This window comes from Heterodontus francisci, chromosome 10 (assembly GCF_036365525.1).
Source record: "Heterodontus francisci isolate sHetFra1 chromosome 10, sHetFra1.hap1, whole genome shotgun sequence".
Classification (NCBI taxonomy): Eukaryota; Metazoa; Chordata; class Chondrichthyes; order Heterodontiformes; family Heterodontidae; genus Heterodontus; species Heterodontus francisci.
Genome location: NC_090380.1, coordinates 103,181,814 through 103,198,085, shown reverse-complemented (window position 1 = coordinate 103,198,085; position 16,272 = coordinate 103,181,814). Strand labels below are relative to the sequence as shown.

Here is a 16,272-nt window from a genome sequence, read left to right as displayed (position 1 = left end):
TTTGAATCTGGCGTCAAGTCAAGGGATCTCCAGGCATCTAGCAACAATGATGTCATCAGACAGTGTAAGCAGCCAATCGCATTGAAGTATTCTTACAGACAGCAAACCCGGAAGTAAAATGCACTGATTAGCATGCACTTTAATTACATTTTAAAGAGATTAAGGTAGAAGCTGAAATATCATAAACTTTAAAAAAAATTTAAAATATGTGGACTTTTTTACCATCATGGAGAAATTTAACATTCCACAAATATAAAATGTGTTTTTCATGGCCAGAAAGTTCTTTCAGCAGTAATTCAGTAGTAGCTACAAGGCATAAGTCAGGAGTGTGATGGAATACTCTCCGCTTGCCTGCATTGGTGCAGCTCCAATAATACTCACAAAGCACAACACCATTCAGGACAAAGCAGCCCACTTGACCCCATCCACCACCTTCAGCATTCACTCCCTCTACCACCAATGCACAGTGGCAGCAGTGTGTACCATCCACAAGATGCACTGCAGCAACTCACCAAGGCTCCTTTGACAGCACTTTCAAAACCCATGACCTCTACCACATAGAAGGGCAAGGGAAGATGCTTGGAAACACCACCACCTGCAAATTCCCCTCCAAGACACATACCACCTTGACTTGGAAATATATTGCCGTTCCTTCACTGTCACTGCATCAAAATCCTAGCACTGACTGGATTGCTCTACAAAGAGCTAGCATGGACTTGATGAGCTGAATTGCCTCCTTCTGTGACATCATAACTCTATGACTATGACTCTATGACAGGTAGGGTTAAATATAGTCTTAACTAAGCAGCTAAACATCACAACCATGCTTCGAAGTCCACATGAGCAATGTCATGGGGTACCGACATCCCAAGGACTGCAGCAGTTCAAGAAGGCAGCTCACCACCATCTTCTCAAGGGCAATTAGGGATGGGCAATAAATGCTGTCCTAGCCAGTGACACTCACATCCCATGAATGAATAAAACAAATTATGAGCTTGTTTCGCTGTTTAAAAACCCAGTTGCACCTCATTCAACAAGGTGTAACTTTTTCAAGGGTTTTTACAGTGAGACCAACAGACTAAAAGGGCAAGTTCCCATCAGTTCAGTGATTTCTAACTGATTGCAGACTTGTGGGGGCGGGGGATTTCAACAGCTCGGAATCACTGACAGAAACTTCTGGATTATTGATTTTAACTGTGCTTGTGTGGACTCCAGAAGTTACTGCCAGTATTAGAACAGTCTCAAGCGCAACTGCTGATAATTTTACCATCAATACTATTGCAAAATCTGGACCATTGTGTCCGGGGCAAAGTAGAGATATTTTTTTATTCACTCATGGGATGTGGGTGTCACTGGCTATGCCAGCATTTATTGCCCATCCCTAATTGCCCTTGAGAAGGTGGTGGTGAGCTGCCTTCTTGAACCGCTACAATCCTTGTGAGGTACGTACACCCACAGTGCTGTTAGGAAGGGAGTTCCAGGATTTTGACCCAGCAACAGTGAAGGAACGTCGATATAGTTCCAAGTCAGGATGATGTGTGACTTGGATGGGAACTTGCAGGTGGCGATGTTCCCATGCATCTGCTGCTCTTGTGCTTCAAGGTGGTAGAGGTCGCGGGTTTGGAAAGTGCTGTCTTAGGAGCCTTGGTGCATTGTTGCAGTGCATCTTGTAGATGGTACACACTGCTGCCACTGTGCGTTGGTGGTGAAGGGAGTGAATGTTTGTAGATGAGGTGCCAATCAAGCGGGCTGCTTTGTCCTGTTTGGTGTCGAGCTTCTTAAGTGTTGTTGGAGCTGCACCCATCCAGGAAAGTGGAGAGTATTCCATCACACTCCTGACTTGTGCCTTGCAGATGGTGGAATGTCAGGAAACATAAAAATAACTCCCTTTGTATTTGAATTATAAAGCTATTCAGTGGACTATGTTCCCTTTAAAGAAGTATTGATAGTGAGTCTTAAATAAAATGACACTCCATGGAACTGAAAAGTCATCAGTCAGTTAATTAGTTAGTTGTTAGTTGAACAGCAGAATAGTACACCAAACTTCACTGCCTACTATACAAAGCTGAAAGTGGGTTGGGAATGACAAGGTAGGAGACAAATAAGCTGCTTGATTGCAGAAAATATAGAAATACATCAGTCCACTTACATTCCATTTAAATCACCTTCAGTCTGTGTTGATTACAAAAGGGAGAATCATCTGATTGATTTTCAGCCCAGAGGGCATTACCAGTTCAAACTAGGAATTACTCACTGTTGGAAGGATATTATTACCTGGCTGATCATTTTATTGATTCTTCATATCCTTAGGGTACTGAACAAGCAGCATAGAAACAGGCCATTCGGCCCAACAAGTCCATGCTGGTGTTTATGCTCCACTCGAGCCTCCTCCCATCCTTCCTAATCTAATCATATCAGCAAAACCCTCTATTCCCTTCTCCCTCATATGCTGATCTAACTTCTCATGAAATGCATCAACAATATTAGGTTTGTGGGAGTTTGTGGAAAATGGCCTGGTATCTTTGCATCTCTATCTTAGGCAGTTTGTGTGATTGCCTTGGAATTATGGATTATGAATTCATATTTTCAGCTGGTTTACAAGCTCAAAGACACTCTTGACCCATTTTGAATATACAATGCATTTTGTTGTGTTAAACCGTTTGAAGATTTAAGTAGCATCAAATGAGGCTGGAGAAGATATCTAATTGAAATGCCCGTGATTATCATAGAAAACCAAATAACTTACAATGTCAAAATGCTGACAGCTCAAAAACAGCCATGAGTATAAACCTATGGTATGTGAAAACAAACAGTTACACAGTAAATGCAGTGGACATTGGCTTGTTGTAAGTTGTACACTTAATGTTTCATCATGTGTATTGCAGCAGGAAAAGTAAAGTACAGAAAAGCACAACTTGTGATAACAACAACTTACATTTACATAATGCTTTTAACAGAGGAAAACATTGCAACAGTGGTAGATTTAAAACAAAGAGTGTGAGGCTTATTTTCTGGGGGAGTTATGGGGTCCCAGAAATTATCTATTTTTGCCGCTTTATTTGATGCATTTCCAGGCTTTTGAAGTCTGCTGTCATTCTGCCTTTCAAGCTAAAATAGTTTATCCAGCAAGAGTGATAGATATTTTAAATGAAACAGTTGTAAGACTTCAAAACAACTCTACAGAACCCATTTCCTTTCATTCAAATTCAGTCAAAGTACATATTGTTGATACTGAATTGAAAGACTTTATAATGACCGCCTAGAATAAAACCCTGGCTTTAGATGCCCAGCGAATTTGGACTGCCAGCAGCGTACCATAGAACCTTAGAAAAATTACTGCACAGAAGGAGGTCATTCAGTCCATCATGTCTGTGTCGTCATACTGCCCAAGGCCTGCTGTTCAACTATATGTGTCTGTGGGGGAGAAATTCAACTCACAGCCACCCATTTGACCAGCATAAAATACTGTGAATTTCCTGTGCCTGACCTGCACCACACACCATATTGCTTCTGGAGTCAAAAACAGGTGTTTGTCTCCTTAAATGTGCAAATCAGGGCCCTACATTGATGGTAGAACCTTGAATGTGAACATCAGATACAAAGGGGCAGAGCTTACACTACATACATTCTGACGAGTAGTACCAGAAATTGAGCAGCCTAATCAGCGATCCTTAAAGGGAGTGCCAAAAGGCCCATGAAATTATCAGTTATTAGTTTTCAGAGGTCCCGTGTTTGAGGCTCCCTCACCCACCCCCAGTGCTAATCTCCTCAGCATAGGAGTTGGCTGATTTCCCACCCATTTGGCACCCGCAGCTTGTTGGCAAGCATTTAAACAAGGCCCAAAGGCCCATTTGGTTAAAGCTTCAGGTGGCACAGATTGGCTCAAACAACTTGGATTTCTCGGTCTATGTAAAAGGTATTTAAGTAACCACAATAATTCTATTTCTGCAAACATATTCACCAAGAAATTTGTTCGTGTAGTGACTCAGACTTATGTTGGTTGCCCAGGGCTGAGCACTCCCCGGTCCACTACTTGCATGGCCCATGGGCATTATTCATTGATATCATCATTACAAAGTGTGTGTAGCACTGCTAGAAATGAATTGCTCCCTCTTATGCTTGCACATTATTTATGTGGAGACTGTTTGCTTGCAGGTTTGCGGCAGCTGTGGCTCAGTTGGTCGCAGTCTTGCCTCTGACTCCGGAAAGTTGTGGGTTCAAGTCCCACTCCAGGACTTGAGCACAAACATCAAGGCTGACACTCTGAGGGAGTGCTGCGCTGTCAAATGTGTTATCTTTCGGCTGAGAAGGTAAACTGATGCCTTGTCTGCTCTCTCAGGTGGATGTGAAAGATCCCATGGCAATATTTCGAAGAATAGGAGGGGAGTTCTCCCCGGTGTCCTGGCCAATATTTATCCCTCAATCAACATCACAAAAAGCAGATTATCTGTTCTCTATCACACTGCTGTTTGTGGGACCTTGCTGTGTGTAAATTGGCTGCCGTCTTTCCCGCATTACAGCAGTGACTACACTTCAAAAGTATCTCATTGGCTGTAAAGTGCTATGGGACATTCGATGGTCGTGAAAAGCGTAATATAAATGCAAATCTTTTTTTTAAAAAATGGATATTGTGTAGAGTTGCCAATTCCTGGAGGTTTCATCACATGACTTTCTGCCCAGTCAAACAATCTTTTCTCCCCATTGCCAATTTGTCATAACTAATAAACAAAGATGTTAAAAGAAAAATGAAGGGAAATATGTACACAATTTGCATTAATAACCCTATGATTTTTATTCTGGGTTGTCCAAGCAATATACTGGAGATCAATCTTTAATTCCTGGAGACTCAAGGACGTTCTGCGAATGTTGTGCCATTGTTTAAAAAGTGTGCGAGGGATAGGCAAAATAATTATAGGCTGGTCAGTCTGACCTCAGTGGTGGGTAAATTATTAGAATCAATTCCAAGATAGGATAAACTGCCACTTAGAAAGGCACAGATTAATCAGGGATAGTCAGCATGGATTTGTTAAGGGAAGATCATGTCTTACTAACTTGATTGAATTTTTTGAAGAAGTAACAAGGAGGATTGATGAGGGTGGTGCAGTGTATGTGGTCAACATGGATTTAAGAAAGGCATTTGACAAGGTCCCACATGGCAGACTGGTCATAAAAATAAAAGCCCAATGGGATCCAGGGAAATGTGGCAAGTTGGATCCAAAACTTCCTCAGTGACAGGAAACAAAGGGTAGTAGTCGACAGATGTTTTTGCGAATGGAAAGCGGTTTCCAGTGGCGTTCCTCAGGGCTCAATGTTGGGTCCCTTGCTGTTTGTGGTATATATATTTTAAATGATTTGGACTTAAATATGGGAGGCATGATTGGGAAATTTGCAGATGACACAAAAATTGGCCGTGTAGCTGATAGTGAAGAGGACAGTTGTAGACTCCAGAATGATATCAACCAGAAAGTGGTAAACCTGTGGAATTCTCTACCACGGAAAGCAATTGAGGCCAAATCTTTAAAGAAAGATTTAGATATAGTCCTTAGGGCTAAAGGGATCAAGGGATACGGGGTAAAGCGGGAACAGGGTACTGAGTTTGGATGATCAGCCATGATTGTATTGAATGGTGGAGCAGGTTCGAAGGGCTGAATGGCCTACTCCTGCTCCTATTTTTCTATGTTTCTATGTTTGGTTGAGTGGGCGGAAAAGTGGCAAATGGAATTCAATCCAGAGAAGTGTAAGGTAATGCATTTGGGGAGGGCAAACAATAAATGGGAGGATATTGAGAGGGGTAGAAAAAGTGAGAGACCTTGGAGTGCATGTCTACAGGTCCCTGAAGGTGACAGGACAGGTAGATAGAGTGGTGAAGAAGGCATATGGAATGCTTTCCTTTATTGGCCGCGGTATAGAATACAAAAGCAGGGATGTAATGCTGAGACTATATAAAACACTGGTTAGGCCACAGCTGAATTATTGTATACACTTCTGGTCAACACATTACAGGAAGGGCATAATTGCTCTGGAGAGAGTACAGAGGAGATTTACAAGAGTGTTGCCAGCGCTTGAAAGTTGCAGCTATGAGGAAAGATTGGATCAGTTAGAGTTGTTTTCCTTTGAGCAGAGGAAGCTGAGGGGTGATTTAATTGAGGTGTACAAAATTATGAGGGGCCTAGATAGAGTAGTCAGGAAGGACCTGTTTCCCCTAGCGGAGTGTCAATTACCAGGGGGCACAGATTTAATGTGATGGGTAGAAGGATTAGAGGGGACATGAGGAAAAACCTTTTCACTCAGAGGGTGGTGGGTGTCTGTAATTCACTGCCTGGATCGGTGGTGGAGGCAGAAATCCTCAACTCATTTAAAAGGTACCTGGACATGCACCTGTAGTGCGGTAACCTGCAAGGCTATGGAACAGGTGCTGGAAGGTGGGATTAGATTGGGCGGCTAGTTATTTCAGCCGGTGCAGACATGATGGTCTAAATGACCTCCTTCTGTACTGTAACCTTTCTATGGTTTGATGGTTCAATGGTTGGCAACCCTAAATTTGCAAGTGATAGTGAAAGCGTCAGTGCGAATCTCAGAATCCCATGTATTAAACGTGTTTCTTGACATATGCAGTCCCTGTAAATCAGTGTCCTTGTTAATTTACAGCACAATTCTTGATGGCTTATACCAGTGATCTTTTTGCTGAGTTACACAGTATCAAGGTTATCCAGTCAGTTCAGGGTGAATCGTGAGCCCTCTTGTCATAGTTTATTGTGGTGATACGAAATTTAAAATTTAAAATCCTACTAATGTCTCAAGGTCACTTATGGCTGGTTATTTCCACAACCACTCAGATTACACCTCTCAGTTCCTCACCCCAACCATTGTTAATATAAGCAGTATTTTTTTTTTAAATAATTATATCCTTTCAAAGACAACTAGATATGGTTTGAAATTAACTTGTAATTAACCTCAATAAGCATATTATGAAAGAAAAACATTTCAAATGTAGAAAAGTACAGCATTTAATGGAAGAGGCAAAAAGGCATGTTATTTGTGAATTTCAACATTCTTTATGGGGAAGCAGACATCCAGTTGTAGGTGATGAAAGCTGAACATAGGCTATTTAACTATGGATAGTTTTTGTTGAAATGAAATTATGGCATTTAAATCTAAAAGGGTTTTATGTTTTATAATAAGCTAGAAGATGAATTCGGCTCGAATGCATCTTTAGGCAGCAGATGGCACTGCCAGAGATCAGAGTCAGTAGTAGACCAGGTGCTTGCAGATATCAAGAGGTGAATGAGGTCAGGAGACTGCAGAGACAAGGAAATGGAAGAGGTCAGATGCTGCGAAGGGTAGAAGGCAGCAGATGCCAGAATGCATCAGAATCAGACAGCAAAGGCCAGGAGTTCGTAGTGGCCAGCGTGCATGCATTGTGAAGGGAAGTGACAAGATAGATCCATGCAAATTGTTCACTATGGCAATAGTATTAGATGCTGGATAACAAAAGCAAATAAGGAGTAATGTCAGGCAGAATCTTTTCACCAGAAGCACAATGGAGGTGGGAAATAAAGAACCAAAAAAGGTTATTAAAGCAGACAGTACAAATGGGTTCAAAAGATAATTAGATGTGATTCTGAAGAGAAGAGAGCTTGAGGGAAATGGAAGAAAAATCAAAAGGAGGTAAGAAAAAAACATGTAATTATACTGTGCCTTTCACATGCTCAGGGTTTGCCAACGTGCTTTGGCACCAATAAATTACTTTATCCTTGAAGGTTAGTCCCTGTTGTTATGTATGCAAGTGTTACAGCCAGTTGGTGTTCAGCAAAGCCCGTTAAGTGCATAGTGCAAAGAAGATAAATTCGTAAATGGATCCTATCGACTGTGGGCTGTTACTCCTTTTCATTACGTGCAGACGATTTTCATCTCAACTAACACCCTGTTTACTTTTTAAACAGGAGATCTGCCCCATCTGATTTTCGGGCTGACCCCAATTTAGACAGCAATATCCAAACAGGGGTCAAATGACAACGTCGGGACCCTTAACTTCGTTTTGCATAGATTACATAGTTACAAAGGGTCTATAGCATAGAAACAGGCCATTCAGTCCAACTGGTCCATGCCAATGTTTATGCTCCATATGAACCACCTCCCACCCTTCTTCATCGAACCATAATAGCATCCTTCTATTCCTTTTTCCCTCATATGCTTATTTAGCTTTCCCTTAAGAACATAAGAACAAAAGAAATAGGATGAGGAGTAGGTCATTTGATCCTTCAACCCTGCTCTCCATTCAATAAGATCATGGCTGATCTTTTATCTCTAATCCACCTTCCCGCATTATCCTCATAAACACATCTATGCTATTTAACTCAACTAGTAAGTTACACATTCTAATCTGAGCAAAACATTTCTACTGAATTCCCTGTTGGATTCATTAGTGATTATCTTATATGTATGGTCCCTAGTTCTGGTCTCTCCCACAAGTGGAAACATTTCTATGTCTAACCTATCAAACCCTTTCACAACCTTTATCAGGTCACCCCTCAGCCTTGTCCTTTCCAGAGAAAAGGGCCCCAGCCTTTCCTAATATATAAATAATCCATTTAGTTCTGATATCATTCCTGTGAATCCTCTTTTGCACCTTCTCCAGTGCCTCTATATCCTTTTTGTAATACGGACACTAGAACTATGCACAATACCTCAAATGTGGTCTAACCAAGGTTTGATACAACTTTATCATAACTTCTTTGTTTTTCAATTCGATGTTTCTAGAAATGAATTTTCATGTTAATCAGTGCTGTCACTACTACTTCCTCAGCTCTCCCCTCAACAAACGATCGGCAATACAGATCATGATGCAGCCATTTCCAGTGCTACTTAAAAGGATCACTATCTGTAGTAAGGGAAAGCTGGCCTGAAACCTTAAATGTCTCTCTATATAGCTACCGCTAGACCCGCTGAATTTTTCCAGCATTTTCTTTTCTTATTTCAGATTTCCAGCATCTTGCAGGGTTTCGCAAAAGAGGAATGATCCCTTGCTATGAGGCACTTGAAAGCCTCAATCCCACGTGTGAGCCATACCCGAGCGACAGTCCTCACCTTAAGGAGAAGGAGAAGATTGGCAATCGAATTTCCTGTGCTACTGATAGATTTGAGAAGGAAGATCACTGGAAATGTGTCAAGTACAATACTGACTTTATTAATGTATGAATAATAATAGGAATAGGTTACAAGTGAATGACTTAAGGGTAGTATTACATAAGCATTTTCAGGATTTTATTCGATACACACACATCGACAGAGTGTTTTTACTGCATGCACCAACAGAAGAGAGCTGTGACAGAGTTGTCTGGTTACGTGCTGTCTTCTCAGCACCCAATAGAAAGCCTAAGAAGGATCCTGTTTCTTCTTTTGGAATTTTCTGAACTGACTTTGTATAGCGACCGCAGCCTTCTCTGTCTCAGGGGCATCCAGATCGATGTCAAACTCCTCAGCATCTTCCTTGGAAGCTCTGGCTGTGTCTACATGACAAGAAAAGTGTGAGGTCAGCTTTGGTTGCTTGTGGGTTTATCACTCCCATTTATGGCAACGACTCAACCCAGTTTTCTCCTCTCCTCTCCTCGAGGTACTGAATCACACTGGGGTCCCCTCCATGGCCCTTGACAGAACCAGCAGGTTACTTGACTGGGAGAAGGGCAGAAGAGGGTGAATCAAAGTTGAACCCGATCCTGCCCTCACCTGACACATGCATGTCTCCAGCAGGGCTCACTGGATAATAATTAGGAGGGACAACCTGAGTGACTTCCTCTTTCTAGCCTACTGTTGTTCCCTCACTATATGAGGCTGGTGAACTGCAGACATCTGCTGGAAGCGGCGAGGCAGTCACTGGCAAAAAGCATTTTAAATTAGGGTGACTGCGTCACCAGTTGAGTCACTTGGGTAAGTCCAGGAAGGAGGGCGGGATAAGGTCGAGAGAGAGGGCAATGGTGATCGGAGGGGGAAGGGTGCGATCAGGAGGGAGGGAACAATTGGAGAGGCGGACAAGCAATCGGGAGGGAGGTCAGTGATCAGGAGAAGGACAATGATCGGGAGGGGGAGGCAAGCTGGGATTGGGAGGGGGAGGGGCCAGTGATCAGGAGAGGGAGTGGACAGTGAATGGGAGAGGGAGGGAACAGTGATTGGGAAGGGAGGGGACAGTAAATGGGAGGGGGAATGGACTGTGATCGGGAGAGGGAGGGGACAGTGATCGGGAGAGGGAGGGGACAGTGATCGGGAGAGGGAGGGGACAGTGAATGGGAGAGGGTTGGAACAGTGATCGGGAAGGGAGGGGACAGTGAATGGGAGAGGGAGGGGACAGTGATCGGGAGAGGGAGGGGACGGTGAACGGGAGAGGGAGGGGACGGTGAACGGGAGAGGGAGGGGATGGTGATTGGGAGAGGGAAGGGACTGATATCGGGAGAGGGAGGAGACGGTGAACGGGAGAGAGAGGGGACGGTGATCGGGAGAGGGGGGGACGGTGATCGGGAGAGGGAGGGGACGGTGAACTGGAGAGGGATGGAACAGTGATCGGGAAGGGAGGGGATGGCGAACGGGAGAGGGAGGGGACGGTGAACGGGAGAGGGAGGGGGCAGTGAACGGGAGAGGGAGGGGATGGTGAACGGGAGAGGGAGGGGACGGTGAACGGGAGAGGGAGGGGACGGTGAACGGGAGAGGGAGGGGATGGTGAACGGGAGAGGGAGGGGACGGTGAACGGGAGAGGGAGGGGATGGTGAACGGGAGAGGGAGGGGACGGTGAACGGGAGAGGGAGGGGACGGTGAACGGGAGAGGGAGGGGATGGTGATTGGGAGAGGGAGGGGGCGGTGAACGGGAGAGGGAGGGGACGGTGAACGGGAGAGGGAGGGGATGGTGATTGGGAGAGGGAGGGGGCGGTGATCAGGAGAGGGAGGGGACGGTGAACGGGAGAGGGAGGGGATGGCGAACAGGAGAGGGATGGAACAGTGATTGGGGGAGGGAGGGGACAGTGATCAGGAAGGGAGGGGATGTTGAACGGGAGAGGGATGGAACAGTGATTGGGAGAGGATTGGAACAGTGATTGGGTGAGGGAGGGAACAGTGATTGGAAGAGGGAGGGAACAGTGACTGGGAGAGGGAGGGGACGGCGAACGGGAGAGGGATGGAACAGTGATTGGGGGAGGGAGGGGACAGTGATCAGGAAGGGAGGGGATGTTGAACGGGAGAGGGATGGAACAGTGATTGGGAGAGGGAGGGGACAGTGATCGGGAAGGGAGGGGATGGTGAACGGGAGAGGGAGGGGTGAACGGGAGAGGGAGGGGACGGTGAACGGGAGGGGGATGGAACAGTGATTGGGAGAGGGAGGTGTCAGAGATCAGGAAGGGAGGGGATGGTGAACGGGAGAGGGAGGGACAGTAAATGGGAGAGGGAGGGAACAGTGAATGGGAGAGGGTTGGAACAGTGATCGGGAAGGGAGGGAACAGTAAATGAGAGAGGGAGGGGACAGTGATCAGGAAGGGAAGGGACGGTGAATGGGAGAGGGAGGGGATGGTGATCGGGAAGGGAGGGGACGGTGAACGGGAGAGGGATGGAACAGTGATTGGGAGAGGGAGGGGACAGTGATCAGGAAGGGAGGGGTTGGTGAACGGGAGAGGGATGGAACAGTGATCGGGAGAGGGATGGAACAATGATTGGGAGAGGGAGGGGACAGTGATCGGGAAGGGAGGGGACGGTGAACGGGAGAGGGAGGGGATGGTGATTGGGAGAGGAAGGGGACGGTGAACAGGGTAGGGAGGGTACGGTGATTGGAGAGGGAGGGTACGGTGAACGGGAGAGGGAGGGGACGTTGATCGGGAGAGGGAGGAGACGGTGAACGGGAGAGGGAGGAGACTGTGATCGGGAAAGGGAGGGGACTGTGATCGGGAGAGGGAGGGGACGGTGATCGGGAGAGGGAGGGGACGGTGAACTGGAGAGGGAGGGGACGGTGAACTGGAGAGGGAGGGGACGGTGATCGGAAGAGGGATGGACGGTGAACGGGAGAGGGCGGGGACGGTGATCGGGAGAGGGAGGGGACGGTGATCGGGAGAGGGAGGGGACGGTGAACTGGAGAGGGAGGGGACGGTGATCGGGAGAGGGAGGGGACGGTGATCGGGAGAGGGAGGGGACGGTGATCGGGAGAGGGAGGGGACGGTGATCGGGAGAGGGAGGGGACGGTGAACTGGAGAGGGAGGGGACGGTGATCGGGAGAGGGAGGGGACGGTGAACTGGAGAGGGAGGGGAGAGGGAGGGGACGGTGAACGGGAGAGGGAGGGGACGGTGATCGGGAGAGGGAGGAGACGGTGATCAGGAGAGGGAGGGGTCGGTGAACTGGAGAGGGAGGGGACGGTGAACTGGAGAGGGAGGGGACGGTGATCGGGAGAGGGAGGGGATGGTGAACTGGAGAGGGAGGATACTAGCACTTCCATATGTCTTCCTTTTTCCTCAACCGTGGATTCCCCCACACCGTGGTTGGCAGGCCCTTTGACCGTGTCCGTTCTATTTCATGCATTTCTGCTCTCACCCCTTCCCCTCCCTCCCAGAACCACAATAGTGTTCTCCTTGTCCTCACCGTCCACACCACCGGTATCCATGTTCAACAGATCATCCTCTGCCAACTCCAGCATGATGCCACCACAAAACACATCTTCCCCTCCCCTTTCTGCATTCCGAAGGGACCGTTCCCTCCACAATACCCTGGTCCATTCCTCAATCTCTCCTGACATCACCTTCCCTTCCCACAGCAGCTTTCCATGCAAATGCAGGAGATGCAACATCTGCCCTTTTACCTTCTCACTGTCTAGTGTGCCAAAACTCCTTCCAAGTGAAACAGTGATTTAACTGTACTTCTTTCAATTTAATATACTGTATTCACTGCCCACGATGTGGTCTCCTCTATATTGGGGAGACCAAACGTAGACTGGAACACCTCCATTCTTTCTGCAAGCGTGACCCTGAGCATCCTGTTGTTTTTCATTTTAAATCTCTATCTTGCTCCCACTCTGATCACTCTGTCCTTGGTCTGCTACAGTGTTCCAATGAAGCTCAACACAAGCTTGAGGAATAGCACCTTATCTTTCAACTTGGCACTTTTCAGCCTTCCAGACTCAACATTGAGTTCAACAATTTTAGATCATATCCTCTGCTCCCATTTCGTTTTGTGGCTTTTTGTTGGTTCAGTTTTTTTCTCTTGTTCCTTTCTTAATCCCTTTACTTTGTGTTTGGACAGCTGCTATCCTGCCAGTCACACCTCATCCAGTCACATCTTTTGTTTCTTTACTTGTCCTTCTTTACTCTGTGGCCTGGCACCATAAAACCTTTTGTGATTTAAGCTCCCTTGCCCTCCACCCTATCACAGACCCTTCCATTTTTCCTTCTTCCCACCTTCCCCCTTTCACTCACTCAAAACCTATTACATTTCTAAGTTTTCTCAGTTTTGATGAAAGGTCACAAAGACTGAAATGTTAACTCTGTTTCTCTCTCCACAGATACTGCCAGACCAGCTGAGTGCTTCCAGCTTTTTCTGTTTTTATTTCAGATTTCCAACATCCGCAGTATTTTGTTTTTGTTTTCTGGAACTTAACTGTCCCATCAACAGTTACATTCATGGCAGCCCAATTTTGCAAAGGGAGCCTGAAAGCGGCATATAACTGTTCCAGGATCAGATTCTGGAGCGCTTTTAATTCTGCCTTTACCAAAATGGCAAGCTTCCCACATCTGACACATAATAAGCTGGCAGTACCTTCCACCATTTCCAATGCTTAGACATCGTTTTGCACCCAAGCAATGCAGGGTGGATAACTCAATATAGAGCTGTTTATAAGCAAGACACAGTTGCATAATCAATCTCTAGTGTCTGATTCTTGAACAGTAGCAGGCACAGCCTGGATATTCATTGATTGCCTTCCCTGAAAGTGCTGATTCAATGAATTAATTTCCATGTGTTGAATAATGATCTATTGTACAGAGAGAGATTGAAGGCGATATGACACACCTGTGACGTTTGTTTTTAAAGGTCTTACCGAGATCTTTCTGCTTATTAAGACCATAGTTGCAATGATTAACTCTGATAGAATAACGATTTTATTTACCTATTCTGCTTCCTCACTCTCAGCTCTGCTGAAAGTCGCCATTAGGTTTTGTGACTGAAGATTGTTACCTAAGCTTTCCCTCCTTGTCTTCCAATCACTGGAGAACATTTCTCTATCTTACTCAGCAATAGCCCAACAGTCTCAACTTTACCCCTTCCTGCATCCTCACTATATTGTAACCAAGATGTGTCACATTGTCTCCTACTCAAAATCATTCTTACACTGCATCTCAAAACTGTCCATCTCTCAATTGTTCCTACTTTCTACAATCCACAGTCATTTTAGTTATCTGACAAGTCATTATTAAATAACGTATTAAATTCCTATTTTGCTGTGTTGTTCATAATTCATATCATTAGATAATTCAGATCTTTTTGTGAAAACATTGCCATATTATCAGGGGGGAGGGGGTTGGGGGTGGGCAGGGAGTGCAGGGTCTTAGGGTTCTGGGGTGGCAAAGGACAAGATGCTCTATTTTATTTTTTAATCTGGTTCCATTGGCTTCCAAAAAAGCACAGTGCAGCGAGAGCACTGTTCAGGCACTCTGGCCTCACCATCGGGCCGGCAGCTCACCTGCAGGAAATAAAGAACGCTATTCAATGCTGGAAATACATGTGTATGGATATCAGGTGGGGGGCAGCAATGGTGGAGCTCCTCCCTCTTTGATAGTCTACTGACACTCAATGCATAGACTCAGGCATGTAGAATTGACTTTTGGTCCAGTACTGGAGGTCTCCGTGGACCAGACGACCAAACCCTAGCAAGACGTTAACGCCTTCAAGGGAGGAGGAGGTGAGAGGAAAAGAAATGACAAAAAAACAAAATGAAATCTAATGTTCCAAGTTTCTCTTTGGGGTGAGTGGTTAATTATATACCAAGCATAGTTTGCTTCTTTTTAATGAAGGTAATAACCTGTTAAGTACATGAGTTTTAACGTAGATAAATATAAGTTTTTTTTTTACATTGGAACAGGAAAAACGAAAGTGGAAAAGCAAAGGTGGGAATAGATGTGACAAGGTGAAGCTGTTATCAGTAAGACTATTCATGTACTGGGGGGCATCTGTGGGGCAACGCATGGATGTTGTAGCAAGGTCTTCTAACCTGGTGCACATCATTGCTGAGGCCACATGTGAAATACTGGGGGAGGTTTTCAAGCCACCTGGTCAGCAGAAACAGGCAGTGGCACCCTTAATTTGGCAGGGTGCGACTTACCTCCTCATTCATGCCAACAGTGTGGCCATGAAAACTCTGCCCAGTTTCAGTTGGCAGTTCTCCCTGTCATTTTATCATGCTTGTATGCTTTGTCAACAAGCCCAATGTTTTATCACAAGACTACAAGGATGACAGAAGACTAGCAATTCCTATGTCCCGAGAAAACTACCTTTTTTAATCCATTCATGAGATGTGAGCATCGCTGGAAAGGCTAGTATTTATTACCCATCCTTAATTGCCCTTGAGAAGGTAATGGTGAGCCGTCTTCTTGAACGACTGCTTACTACCTAGTAGGTAGGTCGATGACTGGCATCTGCCATAGTGTGGATCTCAAGGGGAACGCCGAGGGTGATAATCTGCTCAGCACTTCAGATTAAAAATGGTTGCAAAAGCCTTGTCTTTTTCATTCACATGCTGGGCTCTACCATCACTGAGGTTGGGGATGTTCACGGAGCCTCCTCCTTCATTGGGGTTATTGGGCTTAGTGCGGGAAGGCGGAGTTGATGTAGAAGGTCAGCCATGATCTTATTGAATTTTGGTGCGGACTCGAAAGGCTCATACTACTGCGTTCTTATGTTCTCTTGTTAGTTGTTTAATTGTCCACCACCATTCATGATTGGATGTGGCAGGACTGCAGAGCTTTGATCAAATCTGATGGATGTGGAATTGCTTTATTTTATTCTTTCACGGAATGCGGACATCACTGGCTAGGCCCATCTCTAATTGCCCTTGAGAAGGTGGTGGTGAGCTGCCTTCTTGAACCGCTGCAGTCCATCTTGTGTAGGTATCCCCACGGTACTGTTAGGAAGGGAGTTCTAGAATTTTGACCCAGCGACCAGTGAAGGAATGGCGATATAGTTTCAAGTCAGGATGGTACATGACTTGGAGGGGAACTTGTAGATGGTGGTGCTCTCATGCCTCTGTTGCCCTTGTC

General features: G+C 45.6%; 1 protein-coding gene across 1 annotated transcript in view; it reads right to left on the bottom strand.

Annotated features, from left to right (window-relative positions):
• Window positions 1–9,183: 9,183 nt before the first annotated feature.
• The window catches only part of pcp4b (Purkinje cell protein 4b), a 119,425-nt gene continuing 112,336 nt past the window's right edge, over window positions 9,184–16,272 (bottom strand). The window contains exon 3 of the mRNA XM_068040054.1: window positions 9,184–9,509. Within this exon, the coding sequence (XP_067896155.1) occupies window positions 9,376–9,509 (134 nt within the window). The 3' untranslated portion in view covers window positions 9,184–9,375. The remainder of the gene's footprint in view (window positions 9,510–16,272) is intronic.